The following is a 15,346-nucleotide window of genomic DNA, read 5'->3' on the forward strand; positions in this document are numbered from 1 at the left end:
AAAACCGGAAAATGAATTTATTTGAGACGCACAGTGAAACAGCCTTTGATATGCTGTGTCTTGTCTTAGGCACAGTTGATTTTCCTCGGCCTGTCTGCCGGACCTGAGTAATCAGGAAGGCTCTTCCTGGCTCACAGAGGAGGGAAGGCGGGAGGGCGAATGTGATTATTGTTTCCAATGCCTGTCAGCTGGCAAATTAGCAGGCTCTAATTTGGTTTCCAATCCACTTCTTGTTTGTTTAACCTAACTTATTAGGAGATCTTAGCCCAACATTGAGTTTTTAAAACCCAAACATTTGCTTTAAGGATGAACATAAACACTTTACGTCCAATAAAAACCAATTTTAACAGAAGATGTCACTGAGAAGAAAGTGGGGAAAGAAAACATCCAGTGGCAGGTTGGGATGACAGCACACTGCCAGTTAGGCCTCTGATTTCCACCAGGAAGGGGGGTTCTCACGAGTGACCATCACACACACCCCTGGTCTCCCAGGGCATCGCATGGCGTGTTCACAGGCTTGGGACTAATGGGGATTTACGGTGTAGTCAGACAGGGCTCATTACTCAGGCAACTTAAACACAATATCAAATAATGAAAATGGCTCCCAGAGACGCATCCCTGCGCTCTGCTGTAAACCACGTGGCCATGGGGAGCCCAGGCGCAGGTGAGCTGGCCAGCTCTGGATCAATCTGCCCGTTGCAGTTCTCATCTTCAATCCCCAAGGAGCTAGCCTGGCTGCTCAGAAAATATACCAGCAAAGTGTCAGATTAAAAACATAACAAAATGAAACAGTTCTTTTTAAGGTCTCCAAATAATTCTCTAGCAACATTTTTTTTTTGTTTATTCGCAGGCCTATTCCTTTATTTCTTAGGAATTCATCTTTGCAGATCATGATTGCATTAATGTATTTCATATCCGGGGGGTTTGAGATGAGGCTGAGAAGCTAATGGAAAAGTGAGTCACAGCAACAATAAGTAAATAGTATCTGGGGGGAGCGTATGGCTCACACTCCACCTGGCTGCCCTGCAAAGCCTCAGAGGGCCATGGGGGATGCTGACAAGCCCACCCCTTACCCCATAGTACCTCTGCTGTGACCTTCAGGATTCCAGGCTCACAAAGGACTAGTGACAAGGTGGGGGTGCTCTGGATGTGGCCATGGGTGCACCAATGAGCTGGGCCAATCCAGAGAGCACCAGGGGGGCAGAATTGGTGCCCTTGGATTATGTGAACAGAAACTTTCCACTGATCTTTGAGCAAGTTTCAGAATCCTCAGAAGACATTTCCAGAATAAAGACTAATTCTGTCATTCCTAGCTGTGTGGCCCAGGGCAAGTGAGTTAACCAATCTGATTCAAGGTACCCTAATGCATACAACTGTGTTAACAAGAAGCGTTCTGTCACTTTTACCACCTGCAGTGTGTTCTGTCCCCGCCCACTTTTGGTGAAGATGCACCAAAGATCTGTGCAAGGATGTGATCTGGGAGAGGTCAGAAAATCAGCCCACTTGTTGGCTTCATGCCTTGCAAATGGTAGAAATCCCAGAGACATGTTTCAAGTTTGGGAGACACCTGCACAGGGCCTTCCTTCACTGGCTCAGGAGAGGAGATGGGCAAGCGTGGCCAAGTTAATCTGAAGTGAAGCTGTGGGACCTGGGAATGGTCCTTTTTTCTCTAGAGGGAGGAGATTTTATAGGAGCCCAAAGTATTCAGGGAAGAGGGTGATGAATAAAGTGTCTTGACAGAGAAGACACTGACTCAAGAGACAGTCTGGGCTGGGATTCGGGAGTTTGTTGTGAAGCATCTGATACAAGCTTGACACTTATTTGGAAGGTTTGGGTCTGAATACCCAGAATCTTCTCAGCACCAAAAACCAATCGAGATGTCAGTATTTCTATTCCTACGTATTTCTGCCACTTCCAATAAGATATGAGCGATGATTCCAACATGAATTTCATTTCATTCATTTATAAACCTCCAGATGTTAGAAAGTCTACCCTGGTACCCAGAATAGCCTCCTTCCACAAAATGCACAGTACAGAAGCAGCAGAGGGCACCAGCTCTGAGCCCCCCACAAAGGGCCTTACAGCACCTAAAAGGTGCACATCAGAGTCACACTAAGTTTGAAGGAAATGAAGGAAATTTTCTTTCCTTTTTTTCTTTCTTTTTTTTTTTGGAAAGAGTCACACTTTGTCACTCTTGTTAGAATGCCTTGGTGTCACAGCTCACAGCAACCTCAAACTCCTGGGCTTAAGTGATTCTTTTGCCTCAGCCTCTCAAGTGCTGGGACTACAGGTACCCACCACAACACCTAGCTATTTTTCGGGACAAGGTCTCTCTCTGGCTCAAGCTGATCTGGAACTTGTGAGCCCAGGCAAACCACCTGCCTCAGCCTCCCAAGTGCTGGGATTACAGGCATGAGCTACTGTGCCTGGCCCAACAATTTTCATTCATTTCTATACCTTTTTTTCCCTAACTCTGTCACTGTGGGCAATGGGTGTGGGGCAGTGGGGGCTACTGAAAGGTTCTGGGATGGAAGAAACAGCAGTAAAATCAGGCCGCATGGTATTTGGAAGACCTCAACAAGGTGCAAAAAGAATGCCAATGAAAAATTCTCCAAGGCCAAGACACCATAGGACTTGAAGAAGCTGTGCTATTCACATCCAAGTCACGTCATCTGCAGTGGGCCACAGTCTCCTTTTAATACCCTATACCAGTGGTTTTCAACCTGTGGGTTGTGACCCCTTTGGGGGTCGAATGATCCTTTCACAGGAGTTGCCCCAAACCATCAGAAAACACATATTTCCGATGGTCTTAGGAACTGAGACACCACGCCTCTATCTGTCTCCAGGTGGGTCCACCCACATGCAGATATGCCCACGTACCAGTAGCCCACGTGATGACATCGTCTGTATTAAATGGTCGCGGCATTAGGAAGGTTGAGAACCACTGCCCTATACCTTTTTGTAAAGGTCTGTTATTAAGAATTTTGTATACATTTTGGAGAACAGAGAGGGGATGGTGTCCACACAAGGAACAAAGTGGAGATGATGGAGAGTTGTGTCACAGAGTCAGGCTGGCCCCAGGGTGGGGAATGGAGGAGGGAGGGCAGTTTCACACAGAGAAAAGACCAAGAAATTATAAGACAAAAAGTACTAAAAAGGCTACCAGACCTTCCCTGGGACGTGGGTTCCTGCCTGCACTCTGGTTGACCTCCTGCAGTTGGACCACTGGTGGACACCTGGGTTATATGGAGATGCTGAGCCCCATGTCCCTTATGAGGTGTTTTGTGTGACCAAGGAAAAGCACCCAGAGATTTGAGCACCGTCACTGGAGCATGTGCAGGCGACCAGTGTACCGCAGGCGTGGAGCTGAAGACAGGGGGCACACCTAGCACGGTGCTGTCTCCTGTCTGTCAGAGGACCCAGTTCAAGAAAGAATCAGGTATGTGCTTTTCATTCTGAGTGTCTGTATTATTTGTTAAATGTCAAGAGTTATAGTAAATGAAGAACCTGGTTAGCACAATCAACCAGAAATTCAGTTACTCTAAGTCCTCTCCCATGGAGACTCGACTTGCCCACTCACAGAGTCAGGCCCTCCGTTCCTGTTTATTAGGACTCTGTGACATGCCACACACGCTGGCCTATGCGGGAGGAGTAATAATTACTACATCACACCTACGGCCCCTGAGAAGCTCGCTGGGAAAAGCCAAGCAGAGACGGAAGCCGACACCTGCACACAGGGAGATGTGCTGGAGACGAGAGACGGACGAGTCTAGGAGGCCGTGTTCAATTACGGGAGAGATCAAGTGAGACTTTCTTATTAATTTAGAGGGTGATCAACGTTTGAGCAGATGTCAATGGTAATTAATTAGGCTCTGGCAGGTTGCCGTGGTTAAGGACTACGCGCAGTAATGTAATCGAGCCGATGAGCGATCACGTCAGTGCTCATGGGAGGGTCACTGTGTTGAAGGATGCAGAATCCCTAAGAAATGAACTTTCCTTACCTGCTTGGCAGAGGCCACTCTAGAAGGGGGACCTGGGAGAATCTCACCTGGGGACAAATGGCTACTGGTACTCACTGGGTTCTTGGGCTTTATAAATTTGCATAAAGGTAAAATGAAACAAACTTGTGAGTCCTAGTCTATGGGCTGCCCAGGGAAAGACGTTTCTGGGCTGGGCTGCAACACAGGTAGACCGCCTGCACAGACCGGCTGGCCACAGGGCATGCTTCCCAGTGTGCCCATCATCTGCTGTACTGGTTAGGAAAATGGAGGGCTTGAGTGTCTGAGGGCTTGGTCTGAGTGCTCAGGGCTTGAGTGTCTTAAGTTTCTGTGGGGTCCTCAGGAAAGCTCCTTCACCATCCAGAGAGTCTTGGCAACAACCATATACCGTCTTGGACAATATCTGCCTATTTCATGGGGTAGGAAAAATAATATGCAAATCTCCCTTTTCTTGAAAAAAAATACATATATGTATACATACATAGGTGTATATGCAGACAAAATATATACTCTCTATATATTTATTTGTAAAAAGGAAAGAAAGAAAGAAAAGCCTATCCCTTTATACCGTAAACAAAGTCGAAATGGAGCTTTAGTCTTGGCCAGGGTTTGAATTAGATTCAGCAAAGATAGAAGTTGTATTTTAATTTCCCAGCGAAGAAAGAAACATTTGCCAAAGGAAAAGTCATTCAAAGAGCCCAAGCATGTCTCTCTTTGCTAGAAGACTGTTGGCCCAGTTGAGCCTGCAGACTTGAGTCCCCAAATCGTGAATTAAACAATATCAGCAATAGGGTCAGGCATGATGCCATCATCCGGGGAACAAAGAGTCCCGTACGCCCTCCCTGCAGAGGACCTCCAGCATCTCTGGACGGGGACAGGGCAGTGTGAAGGCCTCTGCAGGCCCTGCCCAGAGCTTTCCTCTGCCTGAGCAGCTGCCCCGCCGCCGGGGCTGGCTGACCCTAGCTGGTTCTCATGCTGAGGCTCTGACTGAAATTTTACAGAGACCTGTTGCCACCTGAGAGTGAGCATCCAATTCCAGTTTGGAAAATCCAGAGAGTATTTATTTCTGATCAAGTCATAAAGGATGATTGTGACTTTTTGAAGAACAAAAGTATTGATCAAAAGCATTTTCAGGAAAAGAGAAGAGAGATAAAGGCACTAAGCTACTAAAGAACTGGAGATGGCCAAGGACAAGCCAGTAGAGGTCACGGTCCAGAGTGGGGTGGGGGCCGGGGGAGGGGAGGGGAGTGAACCAGGGAGGCCACGGGCAGGTTTTCTAAAGCCGTCTTGGTAACTTTGAAGATGGGATTTAATTTCTTTGAGTCATAGTTTCCTAGTTTCTAAAGTAAAGATTAAAAACTCCCCCCTTCCTGGGTTTCAGCAAGGACGGGGATGAGGTAACAGGCATTCAGTGTGGCCGTCTTACCATCTGGGACTGGTGCCCTTACTGCTTCCGTTGCTGCCACACTAAATGCTACTGGCTCTTGAATTTTTTCCTATCTGAGGAAGGTTATGCAAGTGATAGTCTCAGCTGCACTGGCAGAAATGTGGGAGCCTGAGAAGTGAGGCGGCAGTGCGGGTGGTGGGGGTGGCGTGGACACGCTGCTGTGGGGGCCCTGGCTGCCTGACGGTGGTCAGATACACCACTGGCCTCTGGATACCAAAAAACTGAAGCTCTCTTCTCCTGAGGAATGGTGCAATCTCAACAATGACAACCAAAGAGGGAAACCAAACTGGTGGTTTATAGTTTATTTAACAATGTACAGTAATTGCATCTTGTTTATTTGTTGAGGGCTTTAGTAAGGCACCATGATGTACTTCAACATGTATTTTATGTAATACTTCAAACCATCACTATTTTTATCTCCAGACACTCATGGAGCCTCTGAAGAAAGTTTTCCCTCTTTTGCGACCTGCCCCGTCTGGACACGCCCTGAGGTTCCTGCTGGCCGGCTGACCTGTGCAGGCCACTGCACGAAATGGCCTGGAGGGAACATTTTTACTCTCTATGATTCCAAGTCTTAATGGTTTTGGCTCCAAAATGTGGCCTCTACAAAGCAGTAGAAAAACTTAAACTATTTTAAACTTGAATTCCTTTCCTAACTAACCCCATAAGCTTTGTTAAAAAACAACCCATCTGGTTTTGTCGAAAAACAAAAGAGGAAAAGCACATCTGGAAATCAAGATGCTTTGAGCCCTGTGCACCAACTCCAATTTTACCTTCTAAAACACACACTCTCCCCGTATTACCCAGCCAGCTGGCATTTCCCTACGTTCAAAAGGAGCAATTTTCTTCAATTTTACAGTCTCCCTACTGCAGTGTCCCAGAGATGCAGAGGGCTGTCTCCTAAAAGTGGCTGCATTAACGAGGGTGAGTGTAAACACACACAGACAGCAGAGAGATGCGGTCCAGCCCGTCACCATACTCACACTGGAGTGGAGACCCGCAGGAGGAGGGGAAGTGGGGACATGAGGCCGAGCTCTGCCCAGGTTAGCTGACCAGCTCATGGGGCCAGTGAGCAGCTCTGCCCATGAGCCCAGGCCTGCCTGGATCCTGGAGATGCTGGGAGTGGGGCGGACGGGAGTGGGTCCCATGAAGGATGCAGGTGGCCTTGGCTGGTGCAGAGCACAGGCCACAGGGTTCACCAAACCTGTTCTAAGGCTCAGCCCAGGCCCCTTCACAAACGCAGATGTGCAGAAGCAAGGGTGTTTGCCGAGCGGGTGTCACTCAGGATCCACCAGCAGTGCAGACCACCCCTGAGCAGAGTGGCCGAGCTGAGCAGAGTGAGCAGAGTGGCCGAGTCTGCTCACACAGAGGACACGTGTTCTGCCCACGGTGCGGTGAGGAGGTGGGAAGCAGACCATACACAGGTCTGACAGTCAGTCCGTGACCTCGTCCTAGGGACAGTGCTACTTACTACCCCATGCCTCCCTGCTGAACACTACTACGGTCACCTCTGAGGGGCCTACTCCACCCTTCACAGCACTTTTTCTAGGATGAGTCTGTGAATTTGATCATCCTCATGTGATGACAGCTTTGACAACCATTCCAGAAAAAGAGTTCCAAAATTGCTTTGCAGGGTGGACTAGGTGCTGACCAAATCTTAGAATTGGGTTGATGAGCCCCATGGCCTGTGATCTGAGCCAGGCCAGGCCACCTGCATCCCTCACGGGACCCACTCCCATCCTCCCTCCTCCAAGCAGGCCCCGTGCAGCCCCCCATCTTCTAGGGCACAATCTGGGCTCAGCTTCCACCCCCTTCCCATCCACTGCTCTTCCCTCGTCATTTCTCACTGTCCCCAAGTTTCCAGGCAGGCTCTGTATGAAGGCCTTGGCATTTGCTGTTCTACACTGTTTGGGTGCTTTCCCCAGAGAGCTCAGCCCCCTCTGAGACATGTTATCAGATCAGACTCCCAACGCCATGCTCACATGCTTCCTCATCTTTAAGACCTGGTTATTTAAATATCCAATGAGAAAATGTCCAGGAAGACTACGAGGTAGCCGCGTGCAGCTCTTGGGTGGTGCTGGGGACACAGGAGGACATGCAGATGTGACTCCGGCCCTTGTGGAGTTTACATTGGAAGGTAAGATGGATATCAAATAAGTAACTGTACTTAATGCACCACAAAAGCGTTGAGTCTGGGTACATGAGAGCTGGACACTGAGGACAGATGCAGGGCAGGGAGGTTTGCTGGGGGAGGGGGGCCGCAGTGCTGACGTAGGGGCGGGACCAGGGAGCAGAGAAGAGGGGGACATTCTGGGCAGAGGGCATTGGGCCACTGCCTCCAGGTGCCTGTCCAGCCCTCCATGCTTCCACGTGGGCTCTGCACGAGGCACTGGTGGTTGTGTGCCTAACACCACTGGACCCTTGGACAGGTGCTGCTCACTCCAAGGCAGAGCTGGGGGGTCTGGGGTGGAGGAGATGTGGGCATATGAGAGACAGGCTAAAGGACAGCTCCACGGGTCTCACCCGCTCTGCTGCAGGAACTAGGAAGGTGGTGGCTAGGGAGGATTTTTTGTTTTGTGTTTTGTGTTTGGAGGGGAATCAAGAACTCACATGCAGAGCTCAGGCCAAAGTGGAGGTGCTGTGAGCCATCTGAGAAGTGTGGCAGATGCCCCTGCTCAGAGGACATTTACAACCCTGGGATGGGATGAAACATGGAGGGGAGGAGTGCAGACACAAAAGGGGAGGGCCGGTCAGGGAGAGGAGGGGAACCAGCCAAGAAGCCCGAGAGGGAGAGAGAAGCAGGAGGAGGGGCTCGCCTTTCTGAGCTGCACACGGAGGTCTGTCCAGGGGAAAAAGTTATCAACTGTGCAAATGCTGCTGGCAGGTGAAGGAACAGGAGGCCTGAGAAATAACCCCAGAATTTAGCAAGCTGGAAGTCACCAATGACCTGGGCAAGGGGCTTCAGGGAGTGAGCACAGCTGGACAGGGTCAGAGAGAAGGGGAGACATTTCACAGGTAGACAACTTTGAAAGCTCAAAAGGGGAATAGAAGCCAGGCAGGACCCAGCAGGAGACGTGGACTTGAGGTAAGTTGTTATGTTCAAGGGTAGAAATCAGAGCACTGTGTGCTTCACCTAGTACAGGGCAAGAAACGCACATTTAGGGGAGAGAGGAGGGCTCTGCTGCAAGTACGTGAGTTCACCTGCTGTTCCTTTACACTGCGTGCAGGTGCCTGTGGTTAGGTTAGGGTTACAGGTGGGGATGGGCTGAGCACTTGGCAGTGTAGACACCAGTGATGTGCTGTGGGAGCACTGGTAAGCTATCTTCTGGTAGGTTCAGCTGAGATGGAGGAGGGGGAGGAAGTCTGGAGGGTTGAGAAGAGATGATAAGGTTTGAAACTGGGAATGGGAAGGAATCATCAGACCAGGAGAAGCCCAGGAGATGGGTAAATAACAGTAACCACAATGCCTGTATCATGGGATCCCGGAAAAGCACTCGAAGGGTTCCAAGAGGCTGACGGGTACAATGTGATTATTACAGCAGGTGTAAGAACTTAGTGAAGCAAGTGTGCAAAGAGGCCGTGCCCTGGCCAACTTCTGGCAGTGCCCATCTCTTCGAGGGGGGGTCAGGGTCAGCCTGTGGATGTCCTCAGTTCCATTATTTGACAAACCTCTTGTCAAAGAGGCTTGTCACAGAGGTTGTAAGAACATTATAGGGAAGTCCACAGGGGCTTAGGTTATTAGAGAATTTACAGGCTGTTACACCAATTCTCAGTGTACACCAATTCTCAGAAAAGGTAGATTAACAAAATTAGGCCTATGGTATAAAAAAAGGGGGGAGGGTCACTCTAACCCAAGACCTTTTCTACTGATAAATAAAGTGTATTAGTTCTAGACTATTAACTCCAATATTAAACCAAAACACATTTGTTAACTTTAGTGGTTAATGTTTACTAAAAAAATCAAATCTCTCGGCTCGGCGCCTATAGCTCAACCGGCTAAGGCGCCAGCCACATACACCTAAGGTGGCGGGGTTCGAATCCCCAGCCCGGACCCGCCAAACAACAATGATGGCTGCAACCAAAAAATAGCCGGGCGTTGTGGCGGGCGCCTGTGGTCCCAGCTACTTGGGAGGCGGAGGCAAGAGACTCGCTTGAGCCCGGGAGTTGGAGGTTGCTGTGAGCTGTAATGCCACAGCACTCTACCCAGGGGGACAGCTTGAGGCTCTGTCTCAAAAAAAAAAAAAAAAAAAAAAATCAAATCTCTCTCTCTGAAAAGAATTATACCGTTTTCTTTGCCACTTGGGTATCTGTTACTTTGACATGGGCATTATGAGAATAAGGAAGCTAAATAAAGGATTTAAAGAATGTGAAGGTGGTAGGGTCACGGTGGGGGGAATTCCCATCTCTGCCACCAAGCAACAGTTCCCTGGACAGGTCACTCGCCCCTCTGGGCCCATCAGTCTGCCTGGTACATTGTGGGGACCCAGAAAAGTCTTCCTGACTGAACGAAGGTTCTAATCATTTCTAAAGCTCACCCCAGCTCTACAACATGAGCTAATCCTATGAATTTGTAGTAATCTCTTCCTGGATCTTAACACTTTGACTTGTGGTACAAGAAGATAAGTGAACTCTCCCTGGTATTCATCAAAACCAGTTTCAAAGCTTAGTTACATGTTGCAAAGTTATTCACTTCATGCTCTTGTATCTTTAGGAAGCAAGAAAGAGGATGATTAGGAAAAGAAAGAAGTAAAAGAAAAGTAGCAGGAAAGTGAAAGGAACATAAAGGGGGGAGCTGTTAGGGGCCAACACACTCCTGATGGAGCCTGGGCTCTGGGGAGGCCTGGCCGCCTAGTCACCTCACAGCAGCACTTCACACCCCATGTGCACACGCACAGAGCAAGAACCGCCCTCAGAAAGCTTCCAGACACCAAAAGCACGTCCACCTAGAACTGCAGGTGGGCTTTCTGCACAGATTCAATCTGCAGAGGAAGGCACACTGGGCTCTTTCCGCTGGCTCATGACCACGTCTCAATTCCTTGGATTAATCCCCAACTTTGTGGATGTGAAGGAATGCTGGCTGGTGGGTTTCCTCTGGCCCGAGAGCCAGTGCGTTCCTGGGCTGGCTCCACCCTTCTGCTCCTGAAGCAAACTCCTCCCACCACTGATGGGCACAGGTTCCCACGTGACCCCCCCCCCCCACTTACACTTTGTATTTCTGGCATACAGGACGCTGGCCAATGCCAAGCCCCAGACCACGGGGCCCTAATAAAAAACACAACCTGCACTGGTCGGGCATCTCACGGCATCTCTGCAGCCGTCTTCCTCCCCTGAGAACCCTGCAGCTCTGGGCAGTGCCCCCACCCTTGTCCACCTCCAGGTTCTGCCTCTCTCCCAACTTTTGTTTTGCTTTGTTTTTCTTTTTCTTTTTCCTTCCTAGAGACGGTCTCTCGGGTTACCCTTGGTCATCCCATCCCGAGGTTTAGCGCAGACTAACACTTTCAGCCTTTTATTTTCCCAAGAGTTTATTCTCTGCCTTCTCTAAAAAAGTCCTAACGATCTGTGTCGAGTGAGTCTATCTACTGTCTGTGCAATGCCTTCTCAGGAAGAATTGGAGAATCACATTCCTGCTCTCTGCATCTGGGTCAGGATGCTCACTGGCCATTCACTGTTTCGTCTCCAGAACATGACTTCGAGCTCCCTATGGAGAATAATCACGTTTTGTTCCCATGGTCTGGCCCACAGCAAGCCATAACTGTTCTATCCGCTGTGTACGCGGAGGGAAACAGAAGCATACAGCAGGTGCTAAGTCAACCCCCAAACAAAAGGTGAAATCAATTCCTCCATCAAACAAAAAGACTTTGGCTGTCTATCTTTCTGGGATTTTGCCCTCCTTTGTTATACTCACAGTATGCTGCTCCCATCATTCCCAATTTATATAAAATATATTTCATCTACTTCCTCCAGTTTTGAAGGAACTACCATAAAGGTCAGAAATTAACGCTGAAGCCCCAGCAGAGGATGTGAGACAAGTGACTACTTTAAGCAGGAACTAGTGGTAAAGAGGCATTAACCCGTTTTGGAGAGTGAAGCATGAAAAGTATTTCATGAGCAGTTTGACAGCAAAAAAATACAATGACACCGAGTCACTCAGCAAAACAAGACAGTGGGAAGGGCACTGGATCGGGGGTCGGGAGACAGGCTTCTAGCCACCACTATACCACTAACCGGCTCTGTGACCTCAGAAAAGTCACTTAACCTCTCTGAACCTCATTTATCATGAAAGCAAAGATTTGAACTCGACCCCGAGCATCTCACTACAAAGCTTCTCTGATCTGAGAATAAATTTTCAAGCGCATTCCACTGAAACAAAGACTAAAGGCAAACGACAGTGATGGCCGCGAGGTGCTGGCCACGGAGTCCGGGGCTGGGGAGCAGTTGCCAGCGTCCTTCCTCTCTGCACTCTGGTCATTCCTGATCCACAGGGAGGGCGTAGGTTATGCAGTGAACCAAAACAGGAACACACGCCTCTGCCCTTGATAATTTTTCCGTTGTGTTAAAAACAAACAAAAAATAGATTTAATCCAGCTTAAAGTTCAAGAGGAAAAATGAACATCTCCACATCTGTGCACAGGGCCCCACCGTTCATCTGGCACCTTTGAGCTACTCCTGGTTCCTCCATCTGGTGGGAAGAGAAAGCAAGAGCACGGAAGGGAACAGAGACCCCGGGAAGGAGGGGCTCAGCTGTGCCTCCACCGTCCCCGTTGCTTAGCAACCTCTCACATCTCCCTCTGAGAAGCAATGTCTCTGGGAGGTGACATGAGGAAGGTCCTGGGCAGACCCATTGCTCGTGAAGCGAATGGTGAGCTCATGTCTATGAGGCAGCAGTTTCACCACATCCACGTGTTTTTAGAATGGTAACCTGACGATTTCACAGTGAAGGCTCTGCATATCCCCGTCCACAGCCACAGAGCATCTGAGAGGCAGACTCTGGAACCCCAGCCATCTGGAGCGGCAGGGAGTGGGGAGCCATTTCCCACATGCAGGAAGGACTCGGCACTTACCACTTATCCACTTAGCCTCGGGGTCATGAATCTTGAAATCTTCACTGAAGAGATCTTCCACAGTGACCTTCTTCTTTTGAGACAGACTATTATCTTCCGCTAGAAAAAAACAAAGCAAATAGTTAAACATTATTTTCAATTGATAAAAGCAGAGGACCACAAACACTCTAATTGCCGTTAAAAATAGTGCAGATGGCAAAACATACAATGCCTACAAGTGAATAGGGAACTAAAGGCAATCTTGCTTTTTGTTTTTAATTAAACTCTCACAAACAATGGTAAGGAGATGAAGGTTCTATAATTGAAGCAACACCAAAAATATATTACTGGGTTCTGATCAAGCTAAAAAGCTTCTGCACAGCTAAGGGCACTGCAACTAACACAGACAGCCTTCGGAATGGGGAAGGCTTTGCAGGTTATGATTTCAACAAAAGTCTGATAACTATTATGTGCAGAGAACTCAGATTAATCAATAAGAAAAGAACAATCAACCCCACTTCTTTGTGGGCAAGAAACTCGAACACAAACTTCTCTGAAGATGACAGGTAAATGGCCAACACACACATGAAAAAATGCTCATTGTCTTTAATCATCCGAGAAATGGAAATCAAAACCTCTCCGAGACCTCACCTCACCCCAGTAAGAATGGCCCACATCACAAAGTCCCCAAACTGCAGTTGCTGGTGGGGATGTGGAAAGAAGGGAACTCTTCTACTCTGCTGCTGGGATTGCAAACTAATACAGCCTTTATGAAAGAAGTACAGAGAACCCTTAAAGAATTAAAAGTAGACCTTCCATTTGACCCTGCAATCCCATTACTAGGTACCTACCCAGAAGAACAAAAATAATTTTACCACAAAGACATTTGCACCAGAATGTTTACTGCAGCTCAATTCATAATTTCCAAGTCATGGAGGCAGCCCAAATGCCCATGAATCCTAGACTGGATTAATAAATTGTGGTATATGTATACCATGGAATACTTTTCATCCATAAAAAAGATGGAGACTTTACATCTTTTATGTTTACCTGGATGGAGTTGAAACATATTCTACTTAGTAAAGTATTGCAAGAATGGAAAAAATATATATCCAATGTAGTTAATACTATTATGAAACCAATATATAAACACACATTCAGACAAATGATAAAACACAAATATAGTCTAGCAAGAGGGAGGGGAGAGGCAGGAGAGGGGAGGGGACGGGACGGGGGGCCGGCTGATGGGAGGTGGCAGGGCATTTGGTGGGATCTTGCCTGATCTGCACAATGCAGGGTACACTTTAAAATAACTAGGAATAAATTATAAATGTCTTTTTTTATTTTATTTTTTTTTGTGAAACAGAGTCTCACTTTGTCATCCTTCATAGAGTACCAAGGTGTCATAGTTCACAGCAACCTCAAACTCATGGGCTTAAGTGATCCTCTTGCCTCAGCCTCCTGCATAGCTGGGACTATAGGTGCCCGCCATGATGCCTGGCTATATTTTTAGAGGCAGGGTCTCACTCTAGCTCAGGCTGGTCTCAAACTCCTTGGCCTCCCAGAATGTTAGGATTACAAGCATGAACACCATGCCCAGCCCATAAATTATAAGTGTCTTACCATAAAATATAAGTGAAGTGAGGTGATGGTTATGTGAGTTTAAGCATTCCACATCGTATATCAGATCATCACACTGTACCCCATAAATGTATACAGTTATGATTTAATAAAAATTACATTTAAAAAGACGAAGATTCAGTAAAATGTCATTATCCCCCCTCCCCATACTTGCAGCAAATAAATGGTAGCGATTTCTCAGGCATAAAGGTGAGTAATCATTTCAAGATTGATCTGTGAGCAGTGAGGTGGGACTAGTCAGGAGAGGAAGGTACAGGCGTCCAGAACGGGCCTCGTGGTGCTGTGTAATCACCCGTTAAGCTTTCATCAAATGCTGCTGACGACAGGCAGCTGGGGACTGGGGACTCAGAGACAAGTAAAATATTCCCTAGGTATTTGTTCTCCACAAGCTTTGCTTGTCCCTGGATGTCTGTGGGTTGTGACTAGTTCTTGTTCAGACACGATCACTTCCAAATACCTGTGTACAAAATTACCAGCCTGTCCCCATGAAGGCAAGAAACTAACATTCAGCCCAAGAGGGGATGTTTACTTAATGGTACTAGTGACTAAGACTTAAAAACTCTGGCAGCTCTTATCCTATTTCCAGAAGTCAAAGCTTCTGGGGTTTTAGCTACGCCTTGGAAGAGGCTCTCTCTGTTAGAGGCACAGTCATTTGTTTACTTTGAAAAGACAAAGACCAGTCCAGATGTGTGACCTGAGAGCAAGCCAGGGCAGCAGATAAGCACACAGGCTGTCCCCTACACCACCCTCACTCTTCACGTTAACCTGACCATTTCTGATGGACATCACCTACCCAGAATGCTCAGGTCCATCTCTGCCCGCATTTTAAGAGGACTGAAAACTCTCAATGCTCATTTCATCAGCATCCTGTTGGGCTGCTATGCAAAGCAGTCTCAATGCTAGTGTACCCCACATTAAAGGGGGGTCCAGTGTGAGTGCTGGTGAAGGAGCACCCCACACTGAGGGGGTCCAGTGTGAGTGCTGGTGAAGGCGCACCCCACATTAAGGGGATCCAGTGTGAGTGCTGGTGAAGGAGCACCCCACATTAAGGGGGTCCAGTGTGAGTGCTGGTGAAGGCACACCCCACATTGAGGGGGTCCAGTGTGAGTGCTGGTGAAGGCGCATCCCACATTAAGGGGGTCCAGTGTGAGTGCTGGTGAAGGCATTCCCCACATTAAGGGGGTCCAGTGTGAGTGCTGGTGAAGGCACACCCCACATTA

General features: G+C 48.1%; 1 protein-coding gene across 4 annotated transcripts in view; it reads right to left on the bottom strand.

Moving 5' to 3' along the window:
* Nucleotides 1–15,346, bottom strand: part of DPP6 (dipeptidyl peptidase like 6) — a 928,521-nt gene that overhangs the window by 362,159 nt on the left and 551,016 nt on the right. For all 4 annotated transcript variants that reach the window (XM_003792026.3, XM_012806527.2, XM_012806530.2 and 1 more), the window contains one exon: nt 12,507–12,605. In XM_003792026.3, coding sequence (XP_003792074.1) covers nt 12,507–12,605 — 99 coding nt within the window. The remainder of the gene's footprint in view (nt 1–12,506; nt 12,606–15,346) is intronic.

This window comes from Otolemur garnettii, unplaced genomic scaffold, assembly GCF_000181295.1.
Source record: "Otolemur garnettii isolate 467f Iridium unplaced genomic scaffold, OtoGar3 scaffold00053, whole genome shotgun sequence".
Lineage (NCBI taxonomy): Eukaryota > Metazoa > Chordata > Mammalia > Primates > Galagidae > Otolemur > Otolemur garnettii.